At 46.5% G+C, this 13,795-nt stretch overlaps 1 protein-coding gene across 2 annotated transcripts in view; it reads left to right on the top strand.

Annotated features, from left to right (window-relative positions):
- Positions 1 to 433: 433 nt before the first annotated feature.
- The window catches only part of LOC128759485 (protein unc-13 homolog C), a 160,616-nt gene continuing 147,254 nt past the window's right edge, over positions 434 to 13,795 (top strand). For both annotated transcript variants that reach the window (XM_053866480.1, XM_053866479.1), the window contains exons 1-2: positions 434 to 718; positions 8,927 to 13,254. In XM_053866480.1, coding sequence (XP_053722455.1) covers positions 9,123 to 13,254 — 4,132 coding nt within the window. In that variant the 5' untranslated portion in view covers positions 434 to 718; positions 8,927 to 9,122. The remainder of the gene's footprint in view (positions 719 to 8,926; positions 13,255 to 13,795) is intronic.

Here is a 13,795-nt window from a genome sequence, read left to right as displayed (position 1 = left end):
ATGACAGGTTTGCACTGCACTCTTTGACCTGTATATTGCATAGAGGTGTGTACATATCCATCGATGCACGCTCTTCTTAATGTGTGATACTGGGATTACTGGGAGTCACCATCAGCCGGAAAATACTTCAGCGGCATATCACTCCATTAATGCAGTTTCTGATTCCGATGAAAACCAGCAGACTTGGGCTTCAGCTAATTCCAGGCGCGAACGTGGAAGCATGACGTCTTGCATGCAGCCAAGACGGTGTGTGTGTGTGTGTGAGTGAGGGAGAGTGTGTGTTCTCCTCGGTTCAGGAGAAGGAGGAGGAGAGAGTGAGTGAGAGAGTTTTGCACACGGGGAGCACAGACATTCTCCAACCCGAGGAGCCCGTCAGTGCGTGCAGCAGCAGCAGCAGCAGCAGCAGCAGCAGCAGCAGCATCCGCGCTGTCTGCATCCTCAGCATCAGGACCAACACCCGTCTGGACGCGCGCGTCAGAGGAGGGATGCAGGAGGCGGCATGGAGGAGAGGTGCGCGCGGATGTAGGGCTGTGGGACGCGGGGCGACGCTCTAAGCTCTGGTGTTAGCAGGCAGCTGCGCACCGAGCCGCTCTCTCCCCTCCCTCCGTCCCCTCCCCAGCATCTCCTCTCAGCTCGCCGACCATTCGCCAGGAATCGACTCCATCCACTCGGCGCCTCACCACCGCTGGCGTTCTGCACCGGGATTTCACGCCACCAGGTACGTGCGCCGTCGAGCGTTCGGGTTCCTGCGGACATCACCGTGGGAATGTTGACCTCATCCCATTCCGTCTTGTTGCTCCCGTCCTCTCCCGCCGTGGCCCTGTCTGTGGATGAATGGAAGGTGTCGAAATCATTCACCTCCCCGGTGTTTCAGCGCCTCGGATCCGTGGCCAGATTTGCACACGCACCTCACCTTTCCACATCAGCCAAACATGTGATTGGACTCACGCCGGCTGATCTTGTGATTTATGGGGTGAGACTCTGTGTTTGGCCGCTCTCCCAGAGCTGCAGGCAGATATACTGATGGGAAACACAGAATAGAAATGAAGCCGAAGATGGGTGAGGTGAGGGCAACATGATCCGCGCACGCTCATCCCCCACTTGGATCCTCATGTTTCTTCCTCCTCTTCACGTTTGGAAGCAGCCATGCACGGTGCACACATGTGTGCGTGCACACGCTGGCGCACAGGCGTGCACACACCCACATGTGCTCTAATCCAGCCCTAATCCATAGTCATGTGTTGTAGAGACATGACGTAACGCACGGGAACATCCATATATGCATCTGCGAGGGACGTTAATGTCAGTCAGCAAAAGTCAAAATAAGAGGATTGTAGTGAAATGACGTCTAATTGTTTCAGCGCGTGGCTTTAAGGGAACAAATGGCAGCGCGTACTCTGAAGATTACCGTGCGTACTACTGACTCTCAATACAGGGGAGTGGCCGCGCTCCGTCAAATACTATCTGAAGGATCAATACAAAAAAAAAAAAAAAAAAAAAATAGATGATGGATTGATCCCAATTCGGGGGGCCGGGGAGGGGGGCGGTGGGTGTGGCAGAGCCTTGTCCCAATTCCTCCTGAAGGGTTCTCTAATCTGAGGCAGGAATTAGATTGTGGTTTGGACTCCCAGATTACTTTTCGTGACAATAACGTGAAACAATTGCTCCTGTCTATCTGACCTAATTTCGGCATTGTTGTGCTCTGTGGCCAGAAGCATTGGGGATGTTGGCACTTTGTGTCTCGCGTAAATCCTTCACTTTTTTTTTACCAGGAACTTTCACTCGCCGATAATCTGGAAGTTTTTTTTTCTTCTTCTAAATCATTTGAACCAGTTGACGTCTTCAATGGTCTCTCAAACCAACTGCTCTGTCAGATACAAAAGACTCCAGCTCTACACTGAGTCCCTCACATATGATGGCTCTAAACTCCTGAATACACGACTTCTGTTTTGTTTCTGTTGGGGAGACACTAGCTGGTTGCTCAGTCTTTGTCATGTGATTCATCATCATCCACACGGGACATGAGCCATGAGGCTGCGCTCCCATGAATGATACTGGATTTGAGGTGGCTCACTGCTGTAAAAATCAAGCTTGTTTTGCAGAAAGAAAGAAAATAAACGGAGAGAAAATTTCCCGATAGCAGCTGCCTCAGCATGTCGTCCACCTTAAGTGGTCGCCCTTCCTAGTCACACCATCATCCTTCCTGTCTCCCTCACTGGTTCTCCTCCCCTTCTTCATCTCCGACATTCTTGGTCCCACAGTGACTTTCCTCTCAACGTGTCCAGACCATGTTGTCTCCTAACTTCTCCACATATCTTCATCTCAGACTCATGAGTCTCTAAACCCTGCATGATGCCAGTGACTACCACTGTCCGACGAAGCACCTCCTTAACTGGAGCTCAGCTGCTCTTATATCTTAGTCGCCTCCTCTCCTTCCATGTTTTCTTCTTCACCTCCATTCATCTTTGTCCATTTCTCTGAAAGACTGACCCTAAAAACTAGACCCATCTAACTTCAGCGCCTCCTCCTGTCACATTAAAGTGAGCGATTTTAACCCTTTCGGTGCCATTCAAGTTGCAAATATGGAGCCTGATGTAGTTACTACTTTTGACAAGCAGATGGTGGACACCAGTAACTTCAATATAAGCAGCATTGGTGGGCGTGTTCCTTCATCCTCTGGTGAAGATGCTTGGTGGCGCTGTGAGACAGAAAGTGGCCCTGCTTCCTGTGTTGTGAAAATAGCAGTGGTGTTCAGGGTCCTGCAGTAAATGAGAGTGAAGATGCCCAGTGATCATCATCATCACTGTTGTTTGACAGAGGAGGAAGAATCACCAGATAAACACCTGTAAAAGTTATGTAATCCACTATGGCCACTACTGGTGACATATGCAAGATGAGTGAGTTTTACTCCCATCCCAAGCTTTCGGTCACACTAAAGATTTGTCTCATACGCCTTTATCTTTAACCATGTTAAGACACAGCCTTTTGACATAGTGATGTCAAAGTGGAATATTTCAAACCTCTGCCACTTAAAGAGTTATCTTAAAACAAGGATGAGAAAATATTGGTCAACAAGCAAATAAAATAATGGATATACTGTCACCAACTGATCTACATTTGTTCTTTAGTTAGTAAGGCTACTGTGAGTCTTATGCCTGATAAGAAGTGCACTATATTTCTGTGCTGTTTGATGGACAACGCAAGCATTTATCTGACAAGAGAAGTTCATCCACGACAGCAAAGCTGTGCGTCCAGTGAGGACCATGAGGGATGCGGACATGATGGTGAGGGACTTGTTGAAGGGGCAGGAACACAGAGGAGGAATTGGTCCACGCTACCGTCGTAGATTTAAATGTAGATTCATCAACAGCCTTTTCGTGATCTGAGTGTCTGGAGTAGACTTCGGTGTGGACACTTGGTTCGTCAAGCATTAACATGTCTGGACATGAGGCAGGCGACTCTTAATTGTTAATCAACACTCATTGACCACTGCTGCTCTTTTAGTGTGATTTGTGGAGACAGAAGCTGTGTCCATCAGTCAGTGCGCTCTACGCCAGACACCGATTCATCAGGAGTCCGACAACCGTGGTCGGCGCTTACAGTGTGTCTCCGCTCCGTCTGTACAGTCAAATCCTTACAGCAGGGTTGAGATTCATGAAACTGTGCCTCATTTTCAGAGGCCACTCGGTCTGCTCTGAAGGTGACAATGACGTTTTTAGAGTGAGAGCGCCACCTACTGAGCTTTGAAAATGAGGACGCTGTTCCAAGCCTCATCAGCCCATCATCCTGTCACCCTGCTCCTGCGACTGAACAAACTTCTTGTGCGGCGGTTTATCTCAGCGTTGGGACTTGGTCAGCTCTCAATGAATGACTGTCCATCACAGTGGTTACTCTTCCGATCTAAGGCTGTTGGAATGATGTGCCACTGGCAGGATTCTTGATTCATTATCTGAAATCGCTCTTTAAAGGCTTTAAAATGGAATGAGTCATAGGAATCATTTCAAGCTGAAACTTGATTTTAGTTCTTCTGTGGTTGCAGATTTGCTAGTTGAAACAGTGTCTTAATCTTCACCGTCTGATAGATGGCATTGTAGCGGCATTTTAGTCTTTATAGTCTGATAAACGATTTTGTTTGTTAATCGTGGCTTTCTTCTTTTATGAGCAGTAAAAATACCACACAATGTACTTGGCTTCAAAAGTGATGGCACTCATAAAGCTTCATCTGCTCATGAAGATGATGATTGAGATTAACTTCCCGTCAGGTCTGAGGCGTCATTCGAAGATAATAAGCATCGGACGTTGCTCTGAGAGTCTCATCCGCTCATCTCCCGTGGTAGAAGTCATTCTGGCATTAATTAATACACCTTCGCAAACATTAATTTGGAAAATTCAATTTCACGCTCCGGTAACGACGGTCGTGAGACATTGTGCGAAAAATGTTTTTCAAAATTACAATGAATTTCCTTCGAACAGGGAACGTAAAGAGTCATTCTGAGCTGTGGGAGGCCAGAGAGCATCTGGCGGGGGACACCCTGGACAGCTTTCCAGTCTGTCAGTGCACCATAGAGACAGAGGAAGCCCACGCAGCGGGCAGGCTGAGAACCCATGACCTTCAGGAGCTGCGAGCATTATATTTCTCTACGATGTGAACAACTATCTTGGTGACATTTTATTTGGAAATGTCGACTTCAGGGTTTAGCAGGTTTAAAAGCCACCCATTGATTTGTTGTCGTCCTGAGTCCCGGCACTTCAGTGTCACGGGTCACTGGAGCCAATCCGCTGTCATCAGGTTAGAAGCTGCTGGTCAGGTTGCCATGGTGGGACCCACAAAAACCTGTCACTTACTCCTGATCCTATTGATGAGTTTTGGCAGCCAATGAATCTCAAATTATTTTGGGGGGAAAACGCCACAGAAAAGACCTCCATTGATGTTTGAGGGGCAGTGGGGGCCGGACGTGCATCTTTCATGGTCCTCCTTAATGGTCTACCTTGAAAGGAGAAGTCCTGATCGATAGATGTTGAGGAAGCGCTTCATGTTGAAAAAGAAAGAAGCAGCTGGAAAAGAGTCAGAGTCAGAATCCCCCAATGCTGTGAAAACTCTGGCGAAAGCCTTTTTATATCAAAGCTATAACCACTGCTTCTATGGCAAGATGCCCATGACTCGTGACCCGCAAATAATACCTTGTGAAACAGTGTCATCATTTTCAGAGCCCACTAGGTGGCACTCTGGGATTGAAAATGAGGCTTCATGGAAGCGATTGTTCCATCTCTAGTGGTGGGAAAAGGTTATCGGACACTGCCCATGGCAGGACCAATAAATGTTCCACTGCCTTTTGTCGCGCTGAACACCTTATAAATCCTAACTACTTTGTCCATTTTATGGAAGCACAACATCATTTACAGTGTGGACTCGATCATGCTCACGAGACATTGATTCATTTTCCCTCGGTGAGCTATCAACAGCACTACAGGATGGTCGCCCACACCTCCTACTGCTGCCCTTAGATGCTGTGTTACTGGTCCAAAATTCAACCGCTGATTTGGCCAGGTCTTTATCAGGACCTCTTTAGACCTGGACCATCCTCTGCTTCATGCTGATGTGTCTCCATGTCTCCTAGGTCACACACGTCACCAGAGGAAGCACTTTTCGTTGGGCTTTTCAATCCCACATTTGGGCCAGACTTCCAAACAATGGCTCAGAGTCTGGGCCAGAATGTTGTGCTGCCAGTGATGACAAAACAAACCAAACAAATGTGGAATGAGCTCAACTGTGACACCACTGAGTCACTACAGTGGTCCTCTTTTGGTGGAAGGCAGCAAGGCGCCAGACCGTAGGGCGACTGAGAAGCTTCAGAGTTGCGTCCTCAACTCCTGCGACCTTTAAACGCTGCAAGACTCTTCATGCTAATAGTGAATTCTGTGCTAAATTGCAGTCTGTTATTTTCCCCTTTTCACTTTGCGCTGATTCCTCAGGGAAATATCTGCCTGTTAGGCTAGTCATTATTCCAACAGCCCTGTCGCCACGTCGCAACTCCTGGTGTTTTCTGCCTGTGAAATTCAATGGTAAACATTTTTAAAATATGAGTTTGTGTCTACAGAAGTCAAAGTCATGATTGTTTGTCCATTTAGCTTCATTATTCACAATGAAGTAGCGTCATATTTAAGGTACTTCACGTCTCCAAAGATACAAGTTTGTTGACTAATTATGCTCATTTGTTTTGTCCATTACAAACGACTGCTCAGTGAAATTGCTGTCGAGCGCCGTTGTCTCAGCAATGAAGGATCCAAGAACAGGAAATGTCTTTCACTTGGTTTCACAAGATAGTTTGACTTAAAAAGTTCGTCATTAAAATGGAAATGTATCTTGCAGTTTTGGACAGTGTTGCTCTAGTGTTCGCAAGTCAGACAGCTGAGTCATGATCCCGAATATTTGGACCACATCCTGATCTCGTCCAATTTAGCAATGGCCAATTTCTCTGTTTTGCAATTTGACAGACGCAACGCTGTGATATATATATACACTGGCTAGAAAGCTCCGCTCTCCGCTCAGAATCTTTATTGTGCCTGAATGGCTTTAATGGAGTCGACATTTAAACGTCAGGGCTGAAATGAAAGGGAAATAGTCATGTACATTCGCACAATACGTTCTCCATCAACAAGGGTTCCACCGCTCACTTCATTTCACATGTATACGGGCGGAAGCGCTGAGTGTTCACCCCTGGGTTTTCATTGACTTCTCCTGCAGGTCGCGCCATCAATCATTCCTTTAATTCTCCCCCTGCCGATGAAACGCCCTATAAGTCACCAGGTTTCGGGCTGAAATTGGGTTCGCGCCGTATGTCAGGATTTCCTTGTTGGCCATAAATTCTGTTTGGCCAATAAGGCCAAACATTTGGGACGTGCTTGTGTGAGCTTCTGATGTTCTATTCAGCCACTCTCCATTAAACCCTACTGCAGTGGTGTCACAAGCCACATGGAGGAAGGAGGGCCGCACAAACGCTCTAACTTAAGAACACGAACAGACGCTCTGTATAATCTGACCAAACCACAGTCCACCGACAAAGTAAATTGTCCACAAAAAAACCCTGCCATGGTCTCGCCCTTCACTCCACAAACCACAAAACAACAAATAGATATCCAAGAAGTCCAGATCTAAGTCCTGGAGATGACCTTGAGTGACTTCATGAAACACTGTCCTCGTTTTCAGAGTCCACTAGATGGCACTCTCTTCTCTAAAAACTTTGCATTTCAACAACCATTTCAATGAAACCCCACATGATTTTTACAATCAGAGCACCACCGACTACTATCTGAAAAAGAGGACATCTTTTTCATGAAGCTTCATCAGCACATCCCTGTGCGGCAATAATAAAATAATAAAAGAGTTTTTTGTTTTTAGAAACTCAGGAGACAACGGAGAAGATACTGTGGCTGTCACTGGGTGAAAGGATAAGATCAGGAGGACTGAGTGAATCAGAGGGACATGTGGAGAAGTTTGGCAGCAAAGTTAGGGAGGACACATGGTTTGGTGGAGAGGAGAGACGGGGTTGGACTTCATGGAGATGAAGAGGAAGAAGCGACCAGTAAGGTCCAAGGATGATGTGGATTTGGACATGAAGAGGATGGGTGGGGCAAGTAATGGTGACTACGAGAGGGCAAGGCTAAGGAAGTTGTCTTGCTGTGGCAACCCCTGTCTGAGCAGTGAAAAACAGGAACCTGTTTGAGTCCTTTTAATTGTTGAAGGCCACATTCAGCTCACTCATGGTGAAATAATTCATGACTTTTCCTCTCACACCACCAGCTGACTCACAAAAGACACTATTTTTCCATCCTCGCAGAGGTTCCTTCATGATGCATCAATATTTCAGGGGGTAGCTGCTGTCAACTATAATCTCTGCTTGCCCATTTATGCCAGCATGCTTGAAATCTTATGACACATAAAGTGACCTGACTGAGCCAGTTGGGCCCTTGGCCCTTGAGTTTTTGGCGGAGGAGAACTCATAGTGAAAATACAGTACTGTGATGTTCCCTCTTCCTGCACTCTTTCACTGCAGCCATGGTGAAAGCGAATGGCAGGGGCGCAGTTTAACAGCCACGTGGGAAGCAGGGAATAATAATAGCTTTACCACCATACGATCTGATTCATGACAGCACAATATTAAAGTAACCATCAGCGAAATACAAAGAAAAAAATATGACACAATCCTACATAGTGCGGCTTTTAAAAATATAATAAAACAAAAAAAAAAACCTCTCCTGCACCACTTTTCTTTCACATACAATATTTATGCAGTCAGGCCTGGAGGAAAGTTTTATTCGGGAGGTAATAAGTAGCTCCTGCGGGAGACGCCAAGGCGAGTGACTGCTTTTGTACACTACTTTTACTTTGTTGCAGCCACCTCACGCAGTTGGATCTACTCCCCGTCTTGTTCTTCCAAGTCCAGCGTCCATTTGCTTTCCTTATTTCCTGAAGTCTGGCAATCAAAAGCAGAAGAGGTGCGGTATTGTTTCACACCTCATTTAAAGTGAGCTTGTCTTTGTGGTCATGAGACTGTAGACACATCACGCGCTAAACCCCAGAACTAATGTGGAGCAGCTGTCAAATCCTCTGGACAACAAACATCACTTCTGCGACTCAGTCGTTTCTGCAGCGAACACGCACACACACACACACACACACACCTCTCGCAGGCTGCAGGCTGTTCACTGTAGTATGGTTGAGCAGCCTTCGCTATAAGGACCTCGCACTCTGCTACACAAAATGACTAACCTATTTGAATCGCTGCGAAGTAGATATTCAAAGTAAGAAGTCAAGACTTGGAGTCAGTTTGTGGAAGCATGACTGCTTGGAGGGTTGTGTGGCGCAACACTTGAATGGTCTGTGTTTTGCACAAATCCCTAAGTTCTCCTTTTTTTTCTCTTCCAGAGAGATTCTCCTTCGCTGGACAAAGGCTTTTGGATTACAAGTGCAGGAGAAGCTCTTCATGGAGTGCAGTTTCAGTCATTAAAAGCAGGCTCTCCACTCGCAGGCAGCGATTAACAGTCTGAGCTTCAACAAGCTGCGATTCCAGGAAGCTTCTTCTTCAGCAGATGACAATAATCAGTCGACAGGTTTGCCATCCATGGTTTCTGCCCTAATCACAACCATATCATCTTACATTGTAAAGATTTGCAAAGGAATGTTTACAAAGAAATTGGCCAACCCAATCAAGAAGAAAGACAGACGTGAAAACAAAGACCCCAAGTTGAGCGCTGATTTGCAAGCGCCAAATCTAGCCCTCTCCACCACACTGAAGACCACGGTGAAGAAGATTTCCAAATGCTCTTCGGCACGTAACATTTCCCTTGAAGAGGACGAAGGAAAGGGCGACTGCTCCTCCCTGTCGCCGACTTTTAGTTACCGCGTGGCCATAGCAAATGGACTTCCCAAAAACTCTCTCTTTTTGAATAATAATGAAAATATATTTCCTGAGATTCTTTCAATTGATAGTAGCTATTCTGATTCCCTGAGTGACACAAAGCCGGTCCGTCGACTGGATGAGCATAAATCTCACACCATGCCGGTAAGACGAAACAGGAAGAGCCTCATCAGTCTGGCTCCCTCTGATGGCAGCTCTGAGGGCGAACGAGTGGAGCGCTCCAGTCTGCACACGCTCCGACTGGGAGCTCTGCGCAAGCTAAGAAAATGGAAGAAGAGTCAAGAATGTGTCTCCTCGGATTCCGAGGTGAGCAACTGGAGGAAAACCCTCGGAATTCGAAGCAAATCCTTGGACCGCGCAGGTCGACAGCAAAAAAGCTCAACATTGGAGCCGGGCTCCTCGTCCACGGGTTGCATCAGCCAGACGCAAGACGTGATGGAGATGATCTTCAAGGAGCTTCAGGGGATCAGCCAGATTGAGACTGAGCTATCTGAACTGCGGGGCCACGTCAATGCCCTGAAGAGCTCCATCGATGAGATCTCCAGCAGCGTGGAAGTAGTGCAGAGTGAGATTGAGCAACTCAGATCAGGATTTGTCCAGTCCAGAAGAGAAACACGGGATATCCACGACTACATCAAGCAAATTAGCCATCAGGCCAACAACTCCACGTTGCGCTTCTTAAATGTCCCAGAAGAAAGGTCCGAAAAAACGGAAAGTGTAATATACAAACTACTGAAAGATAAGATGGGTTTTATTGATGCACATAAAACTATTAAAATTGAGCTTGCGCATAGGTTAGGACAACAGCGAGAATGTTCCAACGCTAAACCTCGCCCTATAATTGTTATTTTTGCATCAACGCAAGATCGAGATGTAGTTCTAAAAAAATGCTACAAGCTCAAGGGCACTGGTATCACGGTTTCTACCGATAGCTTATCTCATGACGGAAAGGACCGAAAAGACAAAATAACTTCCTCGCAAACCTACGAAAGCATGGATATCAAGGTCTCAGGAAAAGATAAGGTAGTCGAGAGCGACGACTGGGATTCCATGGACAGTGATAAAGAGTTGGATGAGTTGAGCAGGAACAAATATGCAATGGTGCTTTCAAAGCCTGTTCATAAAAGCAAATCAGAAAAGAGGAGATCCCATGACCACAGTCGCTCAGGGGAGGAGGCAGGTTACTCTGGCTCGGTTCACTACGCCGATGACACGTACTACGACCCAGACAAACACGCCAAAGGGTACTATTCTGACATGAACCCTGGTTGGCTTTCTCAGAGTGATTATTCCACTCCCAAACTCAGTCGCTCCGAATCCGACTGTTCCAAACTTTGCCAGTCGTACTCTGAAGACTTCTCCGAAAGTCAATATTTCACACGGGCTAATGGCGGTTCCCTGCTAAGTTCATCAGATCAGGAGCTGTGGCAGAGGAAGCAAGAAGACATGGCCTCGTCCTGGTATGCAAACCCCACTCTCGGACTTGAAGATCAACCTTACGAACACAATGAAATTGAGACAACAGAAACGATTGACAGTGGGGTAAGCAATGGACTTGTTTGTATGTCTGGGGACAGAAGCCACTACAGTGGCTCCCAAGTCTCTCTGCAAGGTGATCTGTCCCCATGGAAAGACTGGCATCACCTTGAGCAAGGTGCGGATTCAGGCTTGGAAGCTTCAATAGAGGTTAGCAGTCCCTTTGACCCATCAAGCATCCCTGGCTTTCCAGAAAACATTACGAAATGCCAAGAGGTTGATTTACAGTTTGAAGGCGAGGAAGAGTTTATGATGCTTGACAGAGAACCGCCCCTGCCACCTATCACAACACACATAATAGAACGAGAGTCCATCAAGACATCCACTCGGCAACCTAAAGAAACATATAAAACCGTCACAAAAGAGAGCTCTAAATTATCATCTAAGGAAGGCACTAAAGCAACCACAAAAACTAATAAACAGCATAAGGTAGCGCCAAAAGAGGAAACACCCAAAATAGTGCCCAAGGATAGTGCTAGTGTATCAGCTAAGGTTTTACCAAAAGTTTCCTCAAAAGCCGTTCCAAAGGATTTGCCGAAAGATCATCAGAAGCCCATTTCTAGGGAACAGGCTTCAGTCCCTCCAAAAGACGGCCCAAAAATAAAACCTAAAGACGCAGTAAAGCCGCCACCCAGAGAGGTGTCAAAGGCCAATACTAAAGTTACCAATAGCGAGTCTGTCAAAGTCACTAGAGGACTCCCAAAAGATAGCCCGACTATTACTCCCATGTCGATGAGCCCGAGAGAGTCACCAAAAGAGTCTCCTAAAATGACCCCAATCGAGAGCCCTGTCTCAACACCCAAGGTATCTCCAAAAGAGTCACCCAAAGAATCCCCAAAAGACTTGCCTAAAGTGCATCCTAAGGAACCGCCGCAGGTGGCACCAAAAGAAAGTGTGAAAGCTGTCTCAAAAGACGTTCCCAAGGAACCTGCAAAGGTTCCACCAAAAGAGGTCACAAGGGATATGCCTAAAGTAGCCAAGGAAACCGCTGTAATCACAAAGGAAGTTCCTCAAACGCCACCAAAGGAAACCCCTGTGGCGCCTGCTAAAGAAAGTCAGGTGATTGCTCCCAAAGTTGCCTCTAAAGAAGCCCCAAAAGTTGGCTCCAAAGATGTCCCTAAAACAGCTGCTAAAGAAGCCCCAAAAGCAGCCTCTAAAGAAACCCCTAGGGCTGTCGCTAAAGAAGCCCCTAGAGTGGTTCCCAAGGAAGGCTCCAAAACACTTCCCAAGGAGAAGTTTCCTGAGATAGATGTCAACCACGGCTTTCACCAGAACCAGAGTAAATCAACTAGTATGTATCGCAGTCAGAGTGAAATCCGGACAGAGAAAGTTGAGGAGGTTCCGAAGTCCTGGAGCAGTCGGCTTAGTATAGATTTGAGTGAGAAGTCTTTTGGTTTTGGCTTTGGATCTACGTTGCAAAGGGCAAAATCTGCTCTTGAGGTTGTGTGGAAGACAGGTGGTCCTCCTGCTCCTGCCCCAGCTCCAGCCGCTGCTCCTGCTCCCGCTGAGGAACCTCCAAACTCCTCAACGTCGTTTATGGGACGCTTCCGTACTCTATCCACCTCCGCAACAGGTAATTCAGGAAGTACCGCTGACTCAGAAGTCAAGAAGGAACCTGTCTACAGCAAAGCAGATGGAGATAGAAAAGACGCGGAGGCAAGCGAGCAATTGGCGGACAATGAAACTGATTATGTTGAAGTTATGGAACAGGTACTTGCAAATTTGGAAAACAGGACTAACGTTAACGAAACGGAGCAAACAGAAGAACCTACGGAGGAATTTGAGGATTCTCAGAACTATGAAAACTCTGGGGAAACCGAGGTTTCTCAAGACGCTGATATTTCTCAGGATTTAGAGCCTTTTGAGGAGTCTGAAATTCCAGAAGGTGTGGACACCAGTAATCAACAAGTTCTGGAGTATGATTGTAGCCTGGATGACCAATATGAAGAAGAGTACAGCGAGGAGTATGAAACCAATCTGACCGAGGACACTGCTGAGTATGATGCAATGGTGGAGTACGTAGATGTTGAGGAACCCGACGAAACTGAAGGCAATGATTTGACAGAGGACATGGAAGAGGGAGTGGAGGAACTGGAGGAGGTAGAAGAAATAATAGAAGAGGCGGTTGAGGCAACCGAAATAGTCGAGGAGCAACAGGAGGACGAAAACAAAAACGTTCAGGAAGAGAAACCTGTTGAACCCCCACCGAAGAAACGCATCCGACCGACATTCAAGGAGGCCGCTCTGAGGGCTTACCGGAAACAGATGGCTGAGCTGGAGCAACAGATTCTGGCAGGAGGTAGGACTATAGCCTTTGCTTTGACTTCTGAATATGCCTGACTGTTTCAAAATGAAAAATGAAAATGATTGCTCTGCCAAATCATGTTATCATTTTGTCAAAAGACACTGTAGAAAGAAACCAAACATCCATTTTCTGTCACAGTTTTAAGAGGTTCCTCTGTAGTATCTGGTGGTGGTACTTTATAAAAACTGATTTAAAAATACATGGGACTCAGCCATTGGAATTTGCTGTTCAATTTTGAAGAAGCAGGGAATTCCCTTTCTCGATGTGTGAAAAAGAAGCTTGACCTACATATGTTGCTACAACTGTCCTACTTCCGCGAGAAAAGGTCCTTAACTTCTGATGGGTGTGTGTGAGCATGAAAACAGTTTTTCCAGTTGGTGCAACATGCTGCCTTTACTACTACTGCTTGGTGTAATTACACTGATATTACTGACCATAAAGGTCATGATTTGTTAATATGTTATCAGGTGTGGACACATAACAGAGTAAATTCTTCTCAGCTGTTTTTGAAACACTACATTTCTCTTGAAAGCCC

The sequence above is a fragment of the Synchiropus splendidus genome, chromosome 5 (genome assembly GCF_027744825.2).
Source record: "Synchiropus splendidus isolate RoL2022-P1 chromosome 5, RoL_Sspl_1.0, whole genome shotgun sequence".
In the NCBI taxonomy this organism is placed as follows: Eukaryota; Metazoa; Chordata; class Actinopteri; order Syngnathiformes; family Callionymidae; genus Synchiropus; species Synchiropus splendidus.
Note: the sequence above shows the minus strand (reverse complement) of the source record. Positions and strands in the feature narration are given on the sequence as shown.